Raw genomic sequence first — 26,376 nt, forward strand, 5'->3', positions numbered from 1 at the left:
CTCTCTCTCTCTCTCTCTCTCTCTCTCTCTCTCTCTCTCTCTCTCATTTTTATGTACTCGTGTATTATCGCCGATGTGAAGCTGCCAATGATCACGCGCTCTTTACTCATGATGTATATTTCGTAATTACCAAGACCCGGATCTAAAGAGATACCATACCTCTATATGCTATTACACCGACCATGAACTGCAGAGTGTATTGCTGTATAGAGTTTAGTGTTGTGTTGTGAAGTGTCGTATAGAGTGTAGTGTTGTGTAGTGTAGTGTTATATAGAGTGTAGTGTCGTGTAGTGTAGTGTTGTATAGAGTTTAGTGTTGTGTTGTGAAGTGTTGTATAGAGTTTAGTGTTGTGTTGTGAAGTGTTGTATAGAGTGTAGTGTTGTGTAGTGTAGTGTTGCATAGAGTTTAGTGTTGTGTTGTGAAGTGTTGTATAGAGTTTAGTGTTGTGTTGTGAAGTGTTGTATAGAGTTTAGTGTTGTGTTGTGAAGTGTTGTATAGAGTGTAGTATTGTGTAGTGTAGTGTTGTATATAGTGTAGTGTTGTGTAGTGTAATGTTGTATAGAGTGTAGTGTTGTGTAGTGTAGTGTTGTATAGAGTGTAGTGTTGTGTAGTGTAGTGTAATGTTGTGTGTGATTCTTGTCTCTGCATCTTCCGGTTTCAACACATAAATAAGCTTTATACCGATAACCGAATATCACATGGGTTATCATTCATCAATACTATATCGTGCACTTCAAAGTACATTTAGTTAAACAGTATTAAACACATTTTATCGACGACGTGTATATATATATATATATACCACATTTAATCGCTTTTACGTGACCATTTTCTTTTACAAGATATGATATATTGTCTGCATACATGATACAGCGTATTTGTCTTGGCACGACGCATTATTCTCTCTTAATTCTCGACGGTTGAAAATAGTCGTGCTTGTCATGTTTGTAGGTTTAAAATAAATATTGCTTTAAAGACTTTCTTTTTTGTTATTTTGCGTTTCAGAGAACACAATCCCGCATTGGATGTCATTTGTGTATCTAGATAGGTGTCAAAGGTTGCGCTTTGTCTGTATTGCATCCGTGAAACAAATATTGATTTTCTACTTCAATAAGTAATGCCATAAATTAGATGTTATTTATGGGTAAACTACTTATACATGTGCATGATAAATACATTTGTACTGTAGTATATTGAGTCCTACTGGGCGGGGCTACCGGCAAAGCAACGTCATTCAGCTTGGGCATCGGGGAAAACGGTAAATGTGAAAAGCGAGACACGGAAGTTTACAAGTTATAGAAGAATAGTAGAAACGTGAAATATAAGTATTATAACTAATACACGAGGGAGATTTATTTCTTATTTCTGCAGTATCAATAATCCCTTGAGCGGGCCCCGAGAGCACGCCTAGTACGGCCACTTCCCCCTACCTGCACAGGTGTAATTGATTTCCATAGTGTTTCATTAAATAATTTAAGAGATGCACACGTAAGAGGATATACTAACATGGGATATCTGTATGACAATAATTTATTTAAAGACTCTTTAAATTAAATAAAAAAATGTTTTATTCTATTTTATGACAGCGTCCACGTACACTTTGACTGTATATAAATCACAAAGACCACATGAAAGACACAGGAACATGAAAACTAAAGCTCAAGGACCCGATACATAACTAAGCCAAGAGGACATAATAATAAAACACAGGGGCATGATAGCTTAGCCATGAGGAAATGAGAATAAAACGCAGGGGCCTGATAAATTAGCCATGAGGACATTAGAATAAAACACAGGGGCCTTATAATTAGGCCACGAGGACACGAGAATAAAACACAGGGGCCTGATAAAATAGCCATGAGGAAATGATAATAAATCACAGGGGCATGATAAATTAGCCATGATGACATGATAATAAAACACAGGGGCCTGATAACTTAGCCATGAGGACATGAAAATAAAACACAGGGGCCTGATAACTTAGCCATGATGACATGAGAATAAAACACAGGGACCTGATAACTAACACACTGGTACTGGTTTTAGCTAAACACTCAACGAGCATGAAGCGTACTTATTAGTGCCCATAACCTTCTGTGTTTGTAATTTGTGACGAAACTTAAAATATGTAATACACTTTAAGATACAGATATAATTTGATAATTTCAAGCATGAAGTTTGGGAATCATCGATAAGGAAATGGACTATATCCTAATTGGCAATCATAGGACAACTCAATGTGTCCCCCCCCCCCTCGGAGATTTAATTTGAGAAAGACAAGATCATTATCGCCGATGTGAAGCTGCCAATGATCACGCGCTCTTTACTCATGATGTCTATTTCGTAATAACCAAGACCCGGATCTAAAGATAGCATATCCTATATGCTATTACACCGACCATGAACTGCAGCGGCAACCTGAGAAAACCCCTGTGCGGAGGCCCTCATTCTAATCTAGGTAACAATTTAAATCACATGACCGACACCGATCAGACCGCTACGTGAAATGTTCTATAACTATTGATTCATGTATGTAGCCGCAGTGTGCCGCGCCCGCCGTGTACAGGTGATATAAGGAGGTAATCATTATTGTCACAGACACAAATTCTCAGGATGGATTTACTAAAGGATCTCAACAATCCCGAACTTACAGCAAAATTCCAACGTTTCTGTGGAGTACATTACACGAGGAAAGAGTCTAGTAGGTGTGGCAGTAATGGGGAAATGACAGAGCGATCAGGCGGAACATTTAAACCGGCTGAGTTATCAACTTCCACGGCTGAGCAGACGACGCCCTTAAAAAACAATTTAGCCTGTGATGGACTGCAGAAAAGAAATAAAAATCAGATGCTGAAAAATGAAGATGATTGGGAAAAATCAAATGACCCTCCAGCAACAGATATTTCTGAATATACCATAAAATACCGGTTACTGCTTCACTTTTTTACGATAGCATCTTCGCTAGGGAATGAAGCTTTTTATTTGCTGTTTTATCCGTGCTGTTATTGGAACTGTGATTCTCTTTTGATTCGCCAAACTGCTCTCGTGTGGTGCTTGTGTATGTGGGTGGGGCAGGGTACCAAGGATTCCCTCATGTTGCCCCGGCCCTCTGCCCCGCCGGTGGTGCGCCTCGAGACATACTATCTACAAGAATATGCCATGCCCTCCACGCACGCGATGTCGGCTACGGCAATACCTGTCGTATTGGCCTACCTCATTATCTCCAGGTACCAGGTGAGAATTAACATATAGTTAATTAAATCATATATAATTACCTTAAAACATTGTAAAATAGGCGTGACACAAGACAAATTGCACACGTAAAACTCTTCCCTATTATGTAATGTTGTTTATTGGCTGATCATGACAAAGTGGGTTCCATGTCCCCATACTAGCCAACTCTCCCTATTGAGGAGGGAAACTCCCGATGTTGGACCCTTAAATTGAGTGTTTTCAACCAGTGAATTTGCTAAACTAATTTTATTTCCGAAGATCAGCTCAAAGATGCCATTTAACAATTATTTTTTTCGTTATGGTGTACATACAAACCTTTTAGTTATGCTTTTAATTCTGAGGATGTGTGTTCTCCCCCATGGAAATTTCAAAAATTTTGCAAGTATGCACGCACTAAGTTTAGTTTCTGCCACTCGATCAACACCAGATAAAAATGTTCCCTTCCCCCTAGGTATGCTGAGAATGAGATCAGGCAGGTAATGTTACCTGTACTCCAGATTGTGAGGCAGATTGAACTGTTCAGGGACAGTGCATTAGAACCCTTTTAGCCCCTATGTAACTTAAGTAGACCCTACAATGCATTGATATGGACGAGTCCATTATGGTCTACAGTGGTGAAAGGGTTAGGGGACACCACAGCCATATCAGGGACTTTTGTTTATAGGGTGATTGATCTTTGCCTACCCTATTAGTTGAGATAAATGTAGCTATAGTGATTGTAACACAATACTTAATTCTTGCCTCTCCTATAGTGATATGTTACACTCTATTTAATGAGAGAGGTTGTTTTTTTTACTGAGAAATGCCCACCTTTTTGATATGTTACACTCTATTTAATGAGATAGGTTGTTTTTTTTACTGAGAAATGCCCACCTTTTTTGTCAGATCGTAATCTTTAATCGTATCAGTAACTCTGCTCAGTGGTGAGTCTGTATTGTTTAATTGACAATGGCAGACCAAAAAAAGCATTATTGATAAGACTTGTAACAGACTGGTAAACAATACAGAAAAACAACACTCAAATCATGTGTGTTTTTCATGCAGACCGGCTAAGCCCTGAATCTCCAAATGGTGGTCATGACCCCCATTGGGAAATTCCGTGGGGGTGATAACGCGTGACAAAAAAATCACATCAGAATTAATCATTTAATTTTCGTGCCATCACGGCATAACATATGTTGTGTCTTCTGGTAGGATTCAGGACCTTTTTTTTTTAAATAAATAAAACAAATCTTTTCTCCCCCCCTTTTTTTTTTATTACATTCTCTCTTTTCAAAATACTTTTTTCCCTGTATATACAGGTAGTTTGAGTTAATTGTAAAAAACTTTGCATCTTTCATCATTAACACATACTGGGAGCATGAACTCATCTAGAGGCTCCTCTATCTATTTCTCTCTCTCATCTTTATGTGCTACTTATACCTGAATGCTAAACCTCCGAAACACACCAATGGAGCACTTCCGGAAATAGGGAGATACTAATATGAGCGCGGAGGCGGGTGATTCCGGGTCATGTGGACGGAATGCGGGAGATTTGTATGACCCGCGCGGGTCATGAGTTGGTAGCGGGTGATAGGTTAATTTTGCGGGTGTGACCCGCAAGATGCGGGTCATTTAGCAGGTCTGTTCATGTAGTGCTTGAATTCAAACTAAATTGCATCTGCCTTAATATAAAAAAAAGAAAGAAAGAAATCTATCTTATTTGCAAACTGTTTTTTTTATCATGATTTTCACAACTTTGTCTTAAACAACTTCTTTTCAATATCCAGTAGGCCTTAGTTGATGGTTTTTGCAAATGGCATGCTTGAATAGTGAACTACCAAGTTTGTTTAAATTAATGACCTTCACCCATGTTCAAGGTCACAAGTTGAATATGTTGAAATATCTAAACAACTTCTTCTTAATAACAAAAAGTTCCAGGGTGATGATATTTGAGTAGCATGCTTGCATGAATGGCTACCAAGTTTGTTTAAATAAACAACCTTGACCTTCTTCAATGTCACAGGGTTAAAGTGTGTTAAACTTTTAAAACAACTTCTTCTCAATAACCAAATGGCCAATGGTGATTGTCTGTCAAGTAGCATGCAGGGGTAAAGGGCTACAAAGTTGGTTCAAACAAAGGACCCTGACCTACTTTTAAGGGTAAGGGATCAAACATATTCAACTGCTAAAATTCTTCATTGCTGATAATATCTGGCAAGTAGCATGCTGGGGTAAAGTATCAAGTCTGTTCAAATGAATTACCTCGATCCACTTTCAAGGTCACTATGGTTAAATGCAGAAAATAAATTCATTTTTTTTTTTTTATAGCCAAAAGGCCAAGAACTGTCTGTTCAATGATAGAATTCCAAAATTTTCATCTATTTTTTTCTTCTAAAAATCTGTCAAACAGTTCTGTTTTCAATTTTGTCTTTATTTAAAAAGCAGCACTAATCCCTGAGATCTATCTAATTATGAGCAGTCAGCAGTGACTGAGAAGTTACTGGGCTATGTTTACAAATGTTATCTGTATGTGAGGAGAGCAGCTCTGCTCTATCCACAATAAGGTAGATTACAGTCCCCACCTCCCAGATAGAACAGGTCAGAAACTGATATCACGATCAAGTTTATGGAGATGTTTTACTCATTATTTACATTGTGTCACTTTTGTTGACTTTGTCAACACCCTTGCAGTTCAGGATTGAGGAAAATATTAATATACTGCTGTTTAAACCATGTAGCTATTGTAAGAGGCAGCTAGATTTAATTTGGGAATCCCTGCACAAAGAGGGGAATTTTTTTTATGCCTGCTGCTTAGGGACACAAAATTGACCGAAGTAAATCTGCTGCACTCTCGTTGACCGAGATAAATCTGCTGCACTCTCGGTGACCGAGGTAAATCTGCTGCACTCTCGTTGACCGAAGTAAATCTGCTGCACTCTCGTTGCAACATTCGTTGGTATCTTGACATTTTCTTTACTTCCCTTTTACAAACTTTGGTTTCCTAGCTAACGCCTTGCCTTGCAAAACCTCAACTTTGACCTTAGGAACGTTTGACCAAGTTGGAGTAGGCCGAGGGTTCCATCTCAAGGCTAGGACATACAAAGTCCTAAAATGTGATATCATATGTACATGTAATTGCTATTTCCTGTTGAACATTATCAAGAGTAGTTAAAACAACCAGTAAACTTGTTGTCAGTATAACGTGACTGGGTGGAGTATTGTCCTGGGTTCCCTTAGCCTGATCATATATCAGTGAGTTAGCACACCGAATTTGGCCTCAGATATGCACAATCACAACAAGGCAATCATCAAGCACACATGCATACATTACCAGTGGGTTTTTTAACCTGAATTTTACAAAAGCCTGTTCCTGTATGAAGTGGGAAAATATAGCATTATTTTTTATTGAAATTGGGAATATCTTCCTCATTTTTGGACATTTTGGGGAAAGTAAGGCACTTTTTTGGCTAGGAAAAACAGCCGGTATTTAGCTGTAAAATTAGCAAAAAAAATCACTAATTACACACATGGACACAATTGTATGACTCCAGCTGTTACCTATTACGGCATTAACTCATTCACCCCTGAAATTTCATAATGAACTATTCCAACATTTGAATTGGAAGAGTTCAAATATGTCTTCAGGGGTGAATGAGTTAAACCCTATAAAATCAATAAGTTATCTTGTCCCTATAGTCAGTATATCAGGACCAGGAAGTCTTTCCCCGACCAGACACCTGTTCTGTAGTCAAGTACCAGCTAGGTAGTGTCACCCTGATCTACTGAAAGGATCTCCCTGCTGTTGAGTACCTGGGCTGTTTTCGTTTAAACGGTTGAACCGGTCAGACCACAGTTGTTTGTTTATTAAATAAGGTCGGACCTAGTAATCTGATGCTGCTTTCAGACGAGCCTTGACAAAGCCTTGTAAGGCCTACATAAACGTTTGCAGGTCCGCCAGGATTTATACCCGAAATTGTTACATTTACAAATGGACAAACCGGTTTTCCGCATCAACGACCAGGCCCCTGGTAGTGTCCCTGAATCACCCGTGTTTGTGAACTACAGATTGTTGACTAGATACTTCAGTCTTGTTTCAGGCTTACAGAAATATAGTTTGGAATCGTGACCTGCACCATGCATCTTGTCTATAACAGAACCAAAACTTGTGCTGTGATAATCTTTTCTTTTGTGTGGTTTTCGAAATCGGTCTCGACATCAGAAGTACCACTCCTGTTGTATATTATATATATATATATAGAGACTTTATCTAACTCAAATCTTATATCTTTGTATCATAAGTGTACTTCATACATTTAAATAAAGCACAATCCTATTGCTTTAAATAAACAGTTTGATTGTGCAGGAGGTTAAAAGGTTCATTTAAATTGTTCAGGGGGAAATTATTTGAAAAGTGGGGCTTAGACTTAGATTAAGTACTTCACAACATGGATAGAGGGGGCCAATTCAAAGTTTGAGTGGGGCATAGGATTGAAATTTTTCACTTAACACATTAATTTTCAATTGCGAGCTGAAAATGTCAGTTACATTTACAAAATCTATACTGGAAAATAACATATTAATTTATCAAACCTGAAAAGAGTAAGTAAGACTGTTGTTGTGGATTATTTTGCTAAAATTACCAGTTAAAACTCCAGTAGTTTTTTTAGAAATACAGAAGTAAAATTTCAAGGTCTAAATGTATTCGGCACCCTTTCCAATTGAAAGAAATTAAGACATCATTATTTGGAAATTATCAAATGTTGTTGCAGAATTATTTGCTGAAAATAAATCAATAATTAATAAAAAAAATCACTGGAAATCTGAAGCGCAATTAAATGAATGCATCAGATTTAGTTTGTGTTTCAGTATTTACACAGTATATGCAGGCTTCCATATTGCGATATATATCTATATATCCGGGTTAATTAAGCTATGGACATTTTTATTGGACATTCAGTCATCAAAACCCTGCCATAGTAATACGTGGCATGACTTAATTGACACTGGTTTAAGTTTCTATAATAATATATGATATTAATGAGAACACAGGAATCTCACGTAGTTCTTGACTGGTAGAAAAACAAAGTTGAATAAAGTTTGTAAGGGAGATAACTCTGACATGAATTAAAGGTGTAATGTATGAAAACATATAGCATACAACCTTAAGCTTTACTGACCATATCTTATGCTCATCTTTTAATTTCAAATTATGCATTACCTGTAGGTGTATATGACTGCAAGGTCTAATTAGAAGGATGAATACAATTAAATGGACATTATGCATAAATATTCCACAGGTAAATCTGCAGCATTCTTTATCCAGATATTTTATGTAGTCTTTATATATTCCAGTACCTGAACGTATAATCGTACTGCTGGCTATAAGGTTACGTCAGAGGATATCTTTAACCACATCAGATGACCTAATACAGTGAAAAGCAAGCAAGGTTTTGGAGTTCAGTGATGAGAGAAACCCTAGTGTGTTATTGCCCACTTATTTTAAAAGTGACATCTCAAAGTTGATATGATGGCCGACAGGAACTTGTCAAAAAGATAGGAATTTCCTATGTTTTGTGTACCACTGGTATACTTGTATATTGTTCATAAAGATTTGATATTTGATACCTTTGTATACCACTGAATTAATCTACCATGGCTGGTTTACTATATACCTTTGTATACCACTGAATTAAGTCTACCATGGCTGGGATACTATATACGTTTGTATACCACTGAATTAAGTCTTCCATGGCTGGTATATACTATATACCTTTGTATACCACTGAATAAAGTCTACCATGGCTGGTATATACTATATACCTTTGGATACCACTGAATTAAGTCTACCATGCCTGGTATCCTATATACCTTTGTATACCACTGAATTAAGTCTCCCATGGCTGGTATATACTATATACCTTTGTATACCACTCAATTAAGTCTACCATGGCTGGTATACTATATACCTTTGGATACCACTGAATTAAGTCTACCATGCCTGGTATCCTATATACCTTTGTATACCACTGAATTAAGTCTTCCATGGCTGGTATATACTATATACCTTTGTATACCACTCAATTAAGTCTACCATGGCTGGTATACTATATACGTTTGTATACCACTGAATTAAGTCTTCCATGGCTGGTATACTATATACCTTTGTATACCACTGAATTAATCTACCATGGCTGGTTTACTATATGCCTTTGTATACCACTGAATTAAGTCTACCATGGCTGGTAAACTATATACGTTTGTATACCACTGAATTAAGTCTTCCATGGCTGGTATATACTATATTCCTTTGTATACCACTGAATAAAGTCTACCATGGCTGGGATATACTATATACCTTTGTATACCACTGAATAAAGTCTACCATGGCTGGTATATACTATATACCTTTGTATCCCACTGAATAAAGTCTACCATGGCTGGTATATACTATATACCTTTGGATACCACTGAATTAAGTCTACCATGCCTGGTATCCTATATACCTTTGTATACCACTGAATTAAGTCTCCCATGGCTGGGATATACTATATACCTTTGTATACCACTGAATAAAGTCTACCATGGCTGGTATATACTATATACCTTTGGATACCACTGAATTAAGTCTACCATGCCTGGTATCCTATATACCTTTGTATACCACTGAATTAAGTCTTCCATGGCTGGTATATACTATATACCTTTGTATACCATTGAATTAAGTCTACCATGGCTGGTATACTATATAACTTTGTATACCACTGAATTAAGTCTACCATGGCTGGGATATACTATATACCTTTGTATACCACTGAATTAAGTATACCATGGCTGGGATACTATATACCTTTGTATACCACTGAATTAAGTATACCATGGCTGGGATACTATATACCTTTGTATACCACTGAATTAAGTCTTCCATGGCTGGTATACTATATACCTTTGTATACCACTGAATTAATCTACCATGGCTGGTATACTATATACATTTGTATACCACTGAATTAAGTCTACCATGGCTGGGATATACTATATACCTTTGTATACCACTGAATAAAGTCTACCATGGCTGGTATATACTATATACCTTTGTATCCCACTGAATAAAGTCTACCATGGCTGGTATATACTATATACCTTTGGATACCACTGAATTAAGTCTACCATGCCTGGTATCCTATATACCTTTGTATACCACTGAATTAAGTCTTCCATGGCTGGTATATACTATATACCTTTGTATACCATTGAATTAAGTCTACCATGGCTGGTATACTATATACACTTGTATACCACTGAATTAAGTCTACCATGGCTGGTACACTATATACCTTTGTATACCACTGAATTAAGTCTACCATAGCTGTTATATACTATATATGTTTGTATACCACTGAATTAAGTCTACCATGGGTGGTATCCTATATCCCTTTGTATACCACTGAATTAAGTCTTCCATGGCTGGTATATACTATATTCCTTTGTATACCACTGAATAAAGTCTACCATGGCTGGTATATACTATATACCTTTGGATACCACTGAATTAAGTCTACCATGCCTGGTATCCTATATACCTTTGTATACCACTGAATTAAGTCTCCCATGGCTGGTATATACTATATACCTTTGTATACCATTGAATTAAGTCTACCATGGCTGGTATACTATATAACTTTGTATACCACTGAATTAAGTCTACCATGGCTGGGATATACTATATACCTTTGTATACCACTGAATTAAGTATACCATGGCTGGGATACTATATACCTTTGTATACCACTGAATTAAGTCTTCCATGGCTGGTATACTATATACCTTTGTATACCACTGAATTAATCTACCATGGCTGGTATACTATATACCTTTGTATCCCACTGAATTAAGTCTACCATGGCTGGTATACTATATACATTTGTGGTACAAAAGGTTTTGAGACAAATTAACTCATTCACCCCTGAAGACACATTTGAACTCTTCCAATTCAATTTTTGGAATAGTTCATTATGAAATTTCAGGGGTGAATGAGTTAAAGAAAACTTTCACATGTATGGTAGAAAAAGATAGCAAAGCTCAACACCAGGTATGCATGTTTATAGGTGACTTTTGTGTATTATGAAAATAGTACAGAAAGATGTGAAAGATCTCCTCAATCTTACACTATTTTCTATCAGATCAAATTGTCAAAGACAAATAGTTACGCATTTGTTCTTGTTGTCAATTAAATCTTTTGAAAATCCCATAAATAGATGTATAAGGTACACCCAATAAGTAATATTGTATAAGGTACACCCAATAAGTAATATTGTATAAGGTACACCCAATAAGTAATATTGTATAAGGTACACCCAATAAGTAATTATTTCACACATTTTAGTGTCCTTATAATGCTACATTTTGAGTGACAATGCGCAATTAAAACTCACATTAAACATTGCAGACGTGTAGTTGGTATGCGAGACAAACACCGATATCAAAGCAAACAATCTGGTTAGATAACAAGCTTGTTTATATACATCAGGTTAAAAGTATATGTGTTATGTGCTGCAGTGACGTTACTAAATTCATCGGCAACTTAATTTTGTTTATAATGATGATGGATAATATGGAGTAATGGATTATATGGAGTGATGTATTATATGGAGTGATGGATTATATGAAGTGATGGATTATATGAAGTGATGGATTATGTGAAGTGATGGATTATATGGAGTGATTGATTACATGGAGTGATGGATTACATGGAATGATGGATTATATGGAGAGATGGATTATATGCAGTGATGGATTATATGGAGTGATGGATTATAAGGAGTGATGGATTATATGGAGTGATGGATTATATGAAGTGATGGATTATATGGAGTGATGGATTATATGGAGTGAGGGATTATATGGAGTGAGGGATTATATGAAGTGATGGATTATATGGAGTGATGGATTATATGGAGTGATGGATTACATGGAGTGATGGATTACATGGAATGATGGATTATATGGAGTGATGGATTATATGGAGTGATGGATTATATGGAGTGAGGGATTATATGGAGTGATGGATTATATGGAGTGATTGATTATATGGAGTGATGGATTATATGGAGTTATGGATTATATGGAGTGATGGATTATAAGGAGTGATGGATTATATGGAGTGATGGATTATATGGAGTGATGGATTATATGGAGTGATGTATTATATGGAATGATGGATTATATGAAGTGATGGATTATATGGAGTGATGAATTATATGGAGTGATGGATTATATGGAGTGATGGATTATATGGAATGATGGATTATATGAAGTGATGGATTATATGGAGTGGATTATATGGAGTGATGGATTATATGGAGTGAGGGATTATATGAAGTGACAATTAAAGCAGGTTATGTACTCCAAACAATATTATGTAGTTGTGTGAAAAAAATAAGACTAAGTTTGACATTTTTTGTCAGAATCGATGCATAATTAAATAGAAAACTGCACTCTGATCTGATCATTTTTACAAATATTGAACACCCCCTCCCCCAAATTAATAAATTCTATATAAACAATGACAGGTTTTTAGGTCACCTTAGCTTTGCTCAAGTCACCTATTCTAATCGCTTTCCTTCCGTCGTGCGTAAACTTTTTACATTTTCAACTTCTTCTCAAGAACCAGTGGATGGATTTTTTTCAAACTTGGTCAGAATCATCCTTGGTAGATCAGGCTACAAAATTGTAAAATTGGGATTCCTACCCCAATTATTTTTACTTCGTAAGAATTATCCTTGGAGGAAGATGGTTTCAAATTGTAAAATTGAGATTCCTACCCCAACCGCTGGGGCCATGGCGGGGCCCCAAAGGGAAAATTAACTAATATTTCAAAAATCTTCTTCTCCAGACTCAAGAGGTACTACATTCAATTTCAGTGCATTAAAAGAAAGATCTTCAGGGGCTTTATTGAAATTGTAAATTTCAGGACCACCGAGCTATCCGTTCTCCCTTGGGGAGGGGGTAAAATTTACTATAGTTTATATAGGGAAATAACACTTTTGGGTATATTTTATCCATTTTCAGCAGAAAATACTCAAACTTAGTCAGAATCATCTTTGGTCAATGAGGGTATTACATTGTAAAATTGGGATTCCTGCCCAATCCCCAAGGGCTAGGGCGGGGCCCCAAAGGGAACATTTACCAATATTTTCAAATTCTTATCCTTTGATGACATGACAAGTATTGTATTTCACTTAGTTTACATGCTGATTTCCACATCACATCTAAACAATAAAATAAAGCTACCAGTACCTATGATATAACTCAGGTGACCACTAAGGCCATTCGGCCTCCTGTTTAATTTTGTCCACTTGGAAAGATCTTGTAATTTGGGGGCTCTCGCTCTGTTACTTCACATTTACATTTGTATCTGAAACCTTCGTTCGATTTGGACATGTAATTCGGGGAATTATACCCCCAATTCATTATATGCTTGTTGTTGTTTTTTTATTTTTACAATCATAACCAGTTTGTGTGCCTGCTGGGGAGCACCCCCTTTAAGTCACGTACATTTCTTAATCCTGGTTTGCTTTTTGGTAATCTAACATAGTTTTAGGGTAGGTGACTATAGGGCGTGCTTAGCTAGTCCGAGTATAACTGTGTAAGTGCCTGTTGGGGATCGCCCTGTAAACCATGTTCTTACTTATACTTTGAACACTCAGGCACCGGGGTCGCTCGATGCCTGTTTGCAGGGCCGCCTGTTAGCTACTCGCTCCACAGCTTGGGATCGCTCAAGCCTTGGGGATCACCCCACAACTTATTTTAGTCACCAGCTTGAGATCGCTCAAGCCGGGGATCGCCCCACTCTTCTTTTAAGTTAAGTGTGTTGTTTTAATTTCCTTTTGCTGTAAATAGATATGTTTGTAACCAACTATGTTGTAGTTAGTTTAAGTAACAGAGAGCAGCCCCTAAGAATGCCAAAAGATAATTAATATAACCTGAACAAGTTACTTTAAATTTAGACTCAATACATTTTTGAACTTTAATTCTTTGTTTTGTTGTGTATAAATAATTACTGGTAGTTCTGACCAGGTAGCCTCATTGATACCTGAATCACCTCAGTGTACTGGATCGTTAAAACATGTATCTGTTTACAACTGTTTGGTAGTAACATGCCCAGTTAATCTTGTCTTATAATCATAAGCATTGTTGTGTCGATGCATTCCGGAGCTGAATAAGGTCTACCAGCTAGCTACAATTCCCTTTATAATTCCTAGGTGTTACACAAACAATAACTTGTGGTCATGCTTAGTAGCTATTTAAAACCTAAATATATAATTCCCTAATTTCCTGAGCTCTTTTACTGAATATTTACATTTATGCATTTACGATTAGACACTGGGGTTTTTATGGCTACAGAAGGTCAGTATACATGTATATATCTATATGTACATGTAGGTCTCATAAGAACCTTGGCCCTCAACTTCACTCACTAACAGAATCCGAACAAACATATGTTGGTTGGGAGCGTATTACTTAAATAGATATATTCGGTCTTTGCGTATTGCAGAGTTTATCTTCTCTTGAGAGCAGGTAATGATTGTTACGTCATTGGTTCGTGTGAGAAAATTACGTCGTTTTCTCAAAAATTGATGATGACGTAACAATCAATACCTGCTCTCAAGAGAAGAGAACTCTGCAATACGCAAAGACGGAATATGGGCAATGAAGTAATAACAACAGTGTCGTTGTCCTTATAACTTCTTTGCCCACGTATATATTTTGCATATATAAAAAACAAATGACAAGAGTTTCTTAGTATATTACCTCCCTAGCGCTTTCACCTCTTTAGAAGTATATATATATACCTTTATTGGTCAAGTCAGTTAAAGCTGTTCAACAAAATAATCCCTTGTACATGTTAATACCCCGTATTCTTTTATCAGGTCTGAGTGTTTCATCTAATCCTTCAACACAATTTTGCAATTTGCTCATGACATGTGTATATTATAGCAATTTTTTTAGAATTTTTTAGAAAGGTTATTCAATTATTTTGACTTAACCAAATTACTATTAAAGCCCAGGGCGATAATTGGAATGAATATGGTATGTTAATCTTGTGTCTGATAAGAGTTTATCTGTAATTCATTCATAAAGTAATACCTGTTTAACACTAGGAATTATACATCTTATATAACATAACGCTTAGTTTAACACATACACATCTAATGGAAAGAGATTATTAAAATAAAGATATATTTTCTAGATGATTCCTATGGAATATTTCTGAAAAGACTTGATAATCCCATTCCACCAGCTTGTGTATTAATGGTCTTAACACTCATAAGGTGGTGTATCAGAGAGTAAAACATGGGCATACATGTTCTTATCTCACACCTGTGAGTGTGTATCATTACTACCAGGGACCCTGAATTATCAGTCTTATCCCTAATCCTTACAAAACCTTAATTTACAAATGTACAATGTGTCGGGTACACGTAGCTTAAATCTTTATTCAGTGAAAGTATTATGTGGTTGGTAGAATATAAATTAATTCTAACAAAATCACAGAACATCATTAATGTTAAGTTTGTTTTGAACTCAAGCAAAGGGTGCAAATGACCTGAGTGGCTTGACTCTAAACTGCTCATTCTGAATCACAGGTATGAATTGTAAGGTAGCATACACCCTTAACATCAACACAAATTAAGGTGTAATTCCTAAGGTACATACACCCTTAACATTAACACAAATTACAGGTATAATTTGTAAGGTAGCATACACCCTTAACAATAACACAAATTACAGGTATAATTTGTAAGGTACATACACCCTTAACATAAACACAAATTACAAGTATAATTTGTAAGGTAGCGTACACCCTTAACATTAACACAAATTACAGGGATAATTTGTAAGGTAGCATACACCCTTAACATTAACACAAATTACAGGGATAATTTGTAAGGTAGCATACACCCTTAACAATAACACAAATTACAGGTATAATTTCTAAGGTACATACACCCTTAACATAAACACAAATTACAAGTATAATTTGTAAGGTAGCTTACACCCTTAACATTAACACAAATTACAGGTGTAATTTGTAAGGTAGCATACACCCTTAACATTAACGCAAATTACAGGTATAATTTGTAAGGTAGCACACACCCTTAACACCAACACAGATTATGGTGTAATTTGTAAGCTAGCATACACCCTTCACACCAACACAGATTATGGTGTAATTTGTAAGGTTGCATTCACCCTCATCGCCAACACAGATTATGGTGTAATTTGTAAGGTAGCATACGCCCTTAACACCAACACAGATTATGGTGTAATTTGTAAGCTAGCATACACCCTTCACACCAACACAGATTATGGTGCAATTTGTAAGGTAGCATACACCCTTAACATTAACACAAATTACAGGGATAATTTGTAAGGTAGCATACACCCTTAACACCAACACAGATTATGTTGTAATTTGTAAGGTAGCATACACCCTTAACATTAACACAAATTACAGGTGTAATTTGTAAGGTAGCATACACCCTTAACATTAACACAAATTACAGGTATAATTTGTAAGGTAGCATACACCCTTAACACCAACACAAATTATGGTGTAATTTGTAAGGTAGCATACACCCTTAACACCAACACAGATTATGGTGTAATTTGTAAGGTAGCGTTACCTTAATACAAATCTTAGGTGTCATGTAAGGTGACATATTACCTTAATACAAATCTTAGGTGAAATGTAAGGTGACATATTACCTTAATACAAATCTTAGGTGTCATGTAAGCTGACATATTACCTTAATACAAATCTTAGGTGTCATGTAAGCTGACATATTACCTTAATACAAATCTTAGGTGTCATGTAAGCTGACATATTACCTTAATACAAATCTTAGGTGTCATGTAAGCTGACATATTACCTTAACTCTAAGACAAATCACAGGTATAATATGCAACTTTCACACAAATCATAGGAATGGGATAGCAGGGAAATGTACATGTATACCTACTTTTTGACATCATCAGATGGCCTGTAATTTGATCTGGTGTGTTGATTCATGGTGCCCATTGATAATGTATCACATGTGTCATCACTTATAACCATCCATTTGTCACTATAAGGTTAATAGATTGGTGACTTGTTTAAGGTAAAAGACTGCTAATCAGACAGAGTGTCAGTTGAGTATCGAGTAATCTGAATCTACAAGTTTTAATAGCAATAACATGATCATCAGTGACATATCCACTTTCTTCCAGGTCAGCTCTTCATAAGGCAAATATTGGAAAATAAAAAAAATTATATACATGTTCATGTACAGTAGTTTATAACATAATATTTGAATTCATACATGTATCTGGTCATCCTAAGTCCATGTAAATACATTGTCGGCTGTAGTTGTACTGTTTCTCCTAGATGGTCTATTTCATTTGTTTCCCATTATTTCCATTTGATTTTCACCTTGACCTACCACTTTGTACAGACATTTTTTGTTAAAACAGGTTAATTTATAATACTATTGATTGTACACATTGCAGGTGTCTGCTCCGGCACTGATTGTGGCGGCGGTGGTCTGGTGCAGCATGGTGTGTCTCAGCCGTCTCTACCTCGGAGTTCACTCAGTACTGGTGAGTTGTCTGCCCTTGTTGTAAATTTAATTTTTAAGGTAATTGCCTAAAGGTAAGTGAGCCTAAACCAGAGTGCAAGGCCTAGCAGTTGTCTTTTTGTCAGTCCATCCTCACTGTTAAAAAATTATTCTGAATAATTTTACCAAGATGCTGAGGGTCGTAATATTTGGTCTTTATCATGTTGGAATGAATTCTTTCATATTTATTCAAATATGTGACCTTGACCTATTTCTAGGTCACAGATGTCAAATGTGTAATGACCCATTTAACAGCTTAAGAATGATTAAACCAAGAGTCCTTAGGTTGTGATATTTTGCCTGTAACTTGGGATCTGAATGAATGTCAATCAGACTCCCAGGAAGAATTTCATTTTTTTTTTTTTATTTTTTTTTTCATAACGCTGGGAAACAGTCTTTTCAAAATGCAAGACTGTATGAAACATCTGATATAAGTACTATCTTTTGTAAAGAAAGAAGACCAGAATAGAGTATGTTTCCCCATCTTCCAAGGCCAAGCTTAAAGGGCACTAATTACAGCAAATATGCTATATATAGAAACCTTGGGGCAAAAAGTTTTCATATGTGAAGTTTTTCCTCACAGGAAAATGCTTAATATATGCATAAAATGTACATTCATAGAATTTCAATAGCTAACATTTTTTTAAATCTACAATCTTGGAAATGAAATTTTGGTTTGGTGCTTTTAGCTCATTATCACACATTTCAATATTATCAGGCATAGATGTGAACTTCAGTTTAAAGGACTAGGGGCTTTAAGGGCCATTTCCGGCCTCATCAGGGATTTAGAATTAGTTGTTATATTCGTAATCTGGAATTAATGAAGTAAGAAATATGAAATTTCAAATTCATTTGACAATTGGTTTAGGAGATATTGCATTTCAAAGAGAGATGTTTAAACCTGCATTTTCATAATAAAACGCCTGAATATCGTCTGTTGTGTGCTATTTGGTTGAAACTTTACCATTTTGAAGGAAATTAACGAAACGCTCTTTAATTTGTGAAAGCCTCCACATGCAACAAACAAATAAATATTTGACATGCTTAAACGTTGTCACACCAGTGTTCATTCGTAGAAAGGAAGGTTTGTTTGTCACAGGCGGAGGCTTTTATTTCTGCATGCTTACTGTTCAAAAACACCATATTTTGGCTATATCTGCATAGCAACACAATTTTGTTGCTATGGTAGGGCATCTAAGCATGCGCATTGGAAAATTATGTTCACCAAGAAAGATAGCCCCAGTGAACCAATATGATATTTATAACAGTAATTGGTAAATAAATTCAAGTTGAACTTTTCCATTACCAGTGCATGGGTGTACAGATAAGCTTAGTGGTTGTTTATGATGTGAAATCACACATTTATATACATATACTCATGAAACAGAATTTAAGCTTAATTAATCTATCTTCAGAATTTATGTTTTAAAACCAATTTACATGTGACAATCTGCGGGGTAAGAGCAAATTGGGTAAAAAGTTAACTTATTAATGGCCAGAATTTACTAACGGCATGGTAACAGTATAAATATTAAGTCTAATAGTCTAATTAGATTTTCAGATGTGGAACTTAATCATCCATCACATGTGTAAGTTATGCAATGTTTACACTTCTTGTATGAAGCAACTGCAGGGTAAAATTAGGTATATGGGTTTATTGTCCCCAGTGTCCCGGACAGATCCAGTTGTCAGTTTCTTCATCACCCTATAGAGTTCTGCTTTTTTTCAATTCTACACATTGGATTTTGACCACATATAGCTAGCCAGCAAGTTGGCAATTACAACCCTGAAATTTCATAATAAACTATTCTAACCTTTGAATCAGAAGAGTTCAAATATGTCTTTAGGGGTGAATGAGTTAAACTGAAACTTTTTAACTTCAGAAGAATTGTTGTCAACCTGTCAAATTGAATCTTCTAACAAAATTATCACATAAATTTCAGATTTTCAATGAACAAATCATTGATTTCAACCAATTCTCACCATACGTAATAGGCTGTTGTGTTGGCATATTTCTTTATATCTCTGAAATAATTTGCAAAGTTTCAAAATCTAGCAGATGCATAAAAAAGAAGTTTTTGAAAAATTTGGTAATTCATGGCTATTTCAATTTTGTACTGTGATTATGATTCAATATTCCTGTTTGTAATGCAAAATATGTGATTTCTGGTTTATGTGACAGTCCTTTGTATGGTGTTCATAAGTGCAATGTTACATACAAGCACCGAGGCAGGGTGGGAACTGGCATCGATTTCACGAACGTCCTTGGTAGTACTGTTATACATAGACATTATTAAACCAGCAATTTAAGCTATAAAATATGCTGTTTGGTCTTCAAGGCCAATACTATGGCTGAATAAGATATAGACAATCATAACCGGAGTTACACGATGTACAGCCAAATTCAATAAATGGATATTGAATTACCTGGTTGATCCCTTTATGGTAGACACTGCGGGAGACTTGTATTCTTCAGATTATATCATCATGGCTGGCATAAAACAATTTCCACTGAGAATCGAATACTGGAACAATTGCCAGTCACTACAGCTCGTTATAAAACCCTGTCAAAGTGTAAGTAGTCTAAGGTAGGACGGTACTCACTGTCTCCAGAGGCCGTCACACCGTAAGTAGTCTAAGGTAGGACGGTACTCACTGTCTCCAGAGGAAAGCATTTCTAGTACACCAAAATATATAACTGTTGTGTTGGAGCCAGTCTGGGACCATACAAATAAGTGGAGCTCATTTAAGTTTAGAATTTTCAATATAACGATGCAGGTTAAGGACATCAATTACCGGGTACACAGTTTAATTTCCTAAGGAACACTATATACAGTATCATGTTTTGATACTCTTTGACACACTATACCATATTTGTATCCCCCAAGGAACACTATATAAAGTAATTTAGTCCCTTGGACACATGATGATAAAATTTAATCCCTTCTGACAAATCATACCATACTTAAATCTTCTTTGATACATCATACCAAGTATTAATCCCTTAGATACACCATACCATATCCCTTAGATACACCATACCATATCCCTTAGATACACCATACCGTATCCCTTAGATACACCATACCGTATCCCTTAGACACACCATACCGTATCCCTTAGACACACCATACCGTATCCCTTAGACACACCATACCGTATCCCTTAGACACACCATACCGTATCCCTTAGACACACCATACCGTATCCCTTAGACACACCATACCGTATCCCTTAGACACACCATACCGTATCCCTTAGACACACCATACCGTATCCCTTAGACACACCATACCGTATCCCTTAGACACACCATACCGTATCCCTTAGACACACCATACTGTATTTCTTAGATACACCATACTGTATCCCTTAGACACACCATACCGTATCTCTTAGATACACCATACCATATCCCTTAGATACACCATACCGTATCCCTTAGATACACCATACTGTATCCCTTATTTACACCATACTGTATCCCTTAGATACACCATACCGTATCCCTTAGATTCACCATACCATATCAGGTCTTAGATACACCATACCGTATCCCTTAGATTCACCATACCGTATCCCTTAGATACACCATACCGTATCCCTTAGATACACCATACCGTATCAGGTCTTAGATACACCATACCGTATCCCTTAGATACACCATACCGTATCCCTTCGATACACCATACCGTATCCCTTAGATACACCATACTGTATCTAAGGGATACAGTATGGTGTATCTAAGGGATACGGTATGGTGAATCTAAGGGATACGGTATCCCTTAGATACACCATACCGTATCCCTTAGATACACCATACTGTATCCCTTAGATACACCATACCGTATCAGGTCTTAGATACACCATACCGTATCCCTTAGATACACCATACTGTATCCCTTAGATACACCATACCATATCCCTTAGATACACCATACCATATCAGGTCTTAGATACACCATACTGTATCCATTAGACACACCATACCATATCCCTTAGATCCACCATACCATATTCCTTAGATACACCATACCGTATCCCTTAGATACACCATACCGTATCCCTTAGATACACCATACCGTATCCCTTATAGACACACCATACTGTATCTCTTAGATACACCATACCGTATCCCTTAGATACACCATACCGTATCCCTTAGATACACCATACCATATCCCTTAGATACACCATACCATATCCCTTAGATACGCCATACCATATCAGGTCTTAGATACACCATACTGTATCCATTAGACACATCATACAATATCCCTTAGATCCACCATACCATATTCCTTAGATCTACCATACTGTATCCCTTAGATACACCATACCGTATCCCTTAGATTCACCATATCATATCCCTAAGATACATTATACCAATTATTAATTCCTGAGACACACCATACCAAGTATTAATCCCTTAGACACACCATACCAAGTTTTGATCCCTTAGACACACCATACCATATCCCTTAGACACACCATACCAACTTTTAATCCCCTAAGGAACACCATTCCAAGTTTTAAGATTCCTTTAAGTTAAATTGTCCACACTTTATATATATATTAATTCAATAGCCTGATGCACAAAGATTGTATGTATACCCCAGTAAAGTATATAGGAATATTAAACACTCAGTCACGATATCACTTAAAAATTCACACACCGCATTACCGGTATGTGAATTGAGTTAAGAGTGAAAAGGTTCTTTAATTCTTCCCGTTGCACCGTGTTTTCTAAGATCAAAACCCAGCACACTTTCAGAGTTATAAGTGGCATTGTGAAAGTGTGAAGATTAATGGATGCTATTCAGAAGGAAAATATTGATTGATTTAGATTTATAGTGATTACATTTACACATTGTCTCTCGACAATAGCGATTTCAGAGGTGTCCCCCGTCATAACTGTTGATGAAAGCTGAGCATGATTCTAACAGCTTCTTGATGACAAGATTTCCCGAGTTGTATAGATAAATGAGTTCAAGGAAGATCGTGTCGAATAGTAATGCCCGACAGGGACATTTTATGTTTGATCCTAATCTGTGTACGTGTTTAGGTCAGACAATAAATAGGAGATCAATTAAATAACAAAACAATGAAAATGTTAAGAATCTCCGTACCACTGCCAAAACGTGTAAGTGTTCATGCAGACTGGGATCATTATACTGTCACTCTGATCAACTGGGCGGCTGCATGGGCAATGTGTGATCTTACAGGCTTAGTCACGCTACAGCTGTACTCAAAATAAAATAATGGGAAATTTAATCATACATGCATGAAAAATTAAAGTGGATTTCTTTAAAGTGCTTTGCGTGCAGTGGGGCAGGGATCCTTAAGGAGATGTGTTTTGTCTGTAGTGGGGCAGGGATCCTTAAGGAGACACGTTTTGTGTAGTGGGGCAGGCCTGATCCTTAAGGAGACGTGTTTTGTCTGTAGTGTGGCAGGGATCCTTAAGGAGACATGTTTTGTCTGTAGTGGGGCAGGGATCCTTAAGATCTGATTGTATTGATGCAGTGCGTACGTGCTAAGCAGTACTGATGTCAAATACTGGGACTGTACCATGTATGGCTGTGTTGACCGAGTGTGGAAAAACCTTGAAATTGTGGTCGGGTTACATTGCGTAATACATTATGGCCATGCACCGAAGCATTTACAAGTTATATTACGTAATACATTGTGGCCATGCACCGAAGCATTGCGGTGTCAGCTAGACACCCAACTAACAGTTTAAGTACTGTACATTGCACACGAATGTTGGAGGAAACATAAGAAGGTCCTCTTGAAGAATTCTGGATTTTACTGACTGTCCTCTGCTTAAAGAACATATGAATGAGAAATGAGAAACCAAAATGTTTCTGCTGTCTTAATTCCTACTGTTGGGTCTACGATCATTCTTTTCTCTTGTACTTATTATCCCCTCGCAAAAAAGTTCGAGGGGATAAAGGATACAGCCCCTACGTATGTACATATGTTACACTCCTAATTGTTATCGCTCAACCAACTTTATTCCTCGACAGAATTTCAATAAACTTCATACAAGTGTTAGGTATGGCAATGCCTTGAACAAGTTCGCATTTGGAGTTTCTATGTTGAAGGTCAAGGTCTATGTTACTATCTTTAGAAAACTTTGTCATCGTTCTACCGACTTCATTACTCAACGGAATTCCATGAAACTTGATACAAGTGTTTTTAGTATTACAGTTCCTTGAACAATTTTGCGTTTTGGACGAACTGGACAAGGTCAAGGTCACCTTAACTATTTTTAGAAAATATTTGTCATCATCCTATTGACTACATTCCTGGTTACTGTGTTAAAGGTCAACTTCACAGGTCACCCCTACTATTTTTAGAAAAACTTTGTCACCACCCTATTGACTACATTCCTTAACGGAGTAAAGATCTATTGTCCTTCAATGAATGCAGGCGCTAGAGCAAATACTGATACATCTTTGAAATATCTACTCATTTCTTCCTACATTTGTCACACAATGTGTGAATGCAAGGGGATTTGTGTCACTTATGATGCCTTGTTGACGCCATATTAATATTTTTGCTGTAGGATATCCTCGCTGGAGTGGTCTTTTCCTTGGTTGTGATTGTGCTGACGACCCCGTATGTTGCTGATTTCGACTGGTACCAGCAGACACACCCCTTCGCTCCATTGGTCATCTTCATCAGCAGTCTGGCCATGTGTACAGTGTTCTACCCAAGCAGTAAGACTGGGGACGTTTACACATATAACACACGTGGTGACGCCGTGCAGATCGTGGCTGTGCTCGCCGGTGTCGGCCTTGGTGCCTGGACCAATCTCCATCTGGGTTTCACCAATGTCGATGACAACAAAACAGATTTGCTTTATGAAGTTGAACTACCTACGTTGAAAATATTTGCAATATCTGTCCTGCGCTTCTTTGTCGGCACAGTGATTCTTTTTACTATGCAATACTTGCTTAAGAGCCCCCTCGTTAGATTTTTTTCGTATATGCTAGGTCTAGAAAAGCCAGAAAAGAAGAACCCTCAGGTTGAGGTCGGGTACAAATTTGTCATGTTCTACTGCTTGGGAATGGCTATATCTTTTTTTATACCTTTTGTTCACTGTATGTTTGGTTTGGATCGACCCGCATTTTATGCCGAGGTTGTGTAAAGGTTGTATACACTTCAAAGTCATTTGAAATGTTAAATGAAAACAAAACCATGAAACTGTTCTTCATGTCTATAACCTTTACTGGTATGTGCAAAGATTTACCATGCAATTAAATTATTCCGTGTTGCTGCAGTGATATATGGTGTTTGTGGCAGTAAATATGATGTTTGTGAAGTAAATATGATGTTTGTGAAGTAAATATGATGTTTGTGAAGTAAATATGATGTTTATGGCAGTAAATGTGATGTTTGTGGCAGTAAATATGATGTTTGAGGCAGTAAATGTGATGTTTGTGGCAGTAAATGTGATGTTTGTGGCAGTAAATATGATGTGTGTGGCAGTAAATATGATGTTTGTGGCAGTAAATATGATGTTTGTGGCAGTAAATAAGAGATGATCAGTGATTGTGCTTTTAATTACTAAAGTATGGAATTCTTTAGAACGGAATTAAATATTTCAGTTATGTAATTATGTCACTAAGAGATTGTTCTAAACCTGCAAAAAAAGTTTTCGCCATATAAATCTTTTTCAAACATTTTCTCAACAAAATGCATTTTGATAAATAAATAAACACATAAACAGATACATATCATTCTTGATAAACAAAGAATATTTTTGTTGTTGGCCTTGAATTGCTGAACTGCCTAACTCAGATATTCATCTGAACCTATTTCCTGAAATATTTTTTTTTAAAACAAACTTCTTAAAAGCTTCAGATTTTTGTTCAGTGATAAAAGAGATTGTTCCAGATAATTTAAAGTGTCAGGATAAAGTCCCAGAACGACAGATTCCCCATCCTGACACTACACATTCATATGAAAAGTGATGCAAATTTAACTATGATCAACTTTCTTTTTAACTTTTTCCTTTGAAATAATACAGACATCTATGGATTTTCCCATAAACATCAGAGATAGTGTCCAATTTCTCTTTGTACAGATATATATGTTCAGTTGAAATTTAAAGTAATCGGAGAAAAAAAATATGTGTATCAATATATTCAGTTAAATTATTTTTCCTTTCTCTTTCAATTTTCATATCATGAAGAAACTATTTCATTATAAACAATTATTGAGATATGTCCTTCAGTCTTTTGAACTTGGTAACATCGTAGTGCACTGGAGTTAACATGGTAGTGCACTTCAATGTTTTAAATTGTCTATTGCACTTCCCTGTTCACTACATGTGGACTACAAAGTGCACTAGATATCCAGTTATGTTTGCTCCCAGCTGTAGATATTAAACCTCACAATACAAGGCCTTAATAGTTGTTTTTTCTAGTATGTCATAGTTGAGAGATGTTAGAGACTATTTAACTGTTGTGTATTAATGTCCCTGTGACATCACGGC

At 36.4% G+C, this 26,376-nt stretch overlaps 1 protein-coding gene across 1 annotated transcript; it reads left to right on the plus strand.

The window, feature by feature from the left end:
• The first annotated feature begins 2,398 nt into the window (after window positions 1–2,398).
• LOC110441852 (sphingosine-1-phosphate phosphatase 2-like) lies at window positions 2,399–26,376 on the plus strand. Its single transcript, XM_021485126.1, has 3 exons — window positions 2,399–3,234; window positions 17,767–17,856; window positions 24,442–26,376. The coding sequence occupies exons 1-3, from the start codon at window positions 2,614–2,616 to the stop codon at window positions 25,024–25,026; spliced, it is 1,296 nt and encodes a 431-aa protein (XP_021340801.1). The 5' UTR covers window positions 2,399–2,613; the 3' UTR covers window positions 25,027–26,376.

The sequence above is a fragment of the Mizuhopecten yessoensis genome, unplaced genomic scaffold (assembly GCF_002113885.1).
Source record: "Mizuhopecten yessoensis strain PY_sf001 unplaced genomic scaffold, ASM211388v2 scaffold716149, whole genome shotgun sequence".
Taxonomy (NCBI): Eukaryota; Metazoa; Mollusca; class Bivalvia; order Pectinida; family Pectinidae; genus Mizuhopecten; species Mizuhopecten yessoensis.

Bases quoted from the DNA above. Each gene is read 5' to 3' on its own strand.
- LOC110441852 (XM_021485126.1), top strand. From the start codon at position 2,614: ATGGATTTACTAAAGGATCTCAACAATCCCGAACTTACAGCAAAATTC. The intron at 3,235-17,766 runs GTGAGAATTAAC...TACACATTGCAG, and splicing joins TCATTATCTCCAGGTACCAG to GTGTCTGCTCCGGCACTGAT. The intron at 17,857-24,441 runs GTGAGTTGTCTG...TTTTTGCTGTAG, and splicing joins TCGGAGTTCACTCAGTACTG to GATATCCTCGCTGGAGTGGT.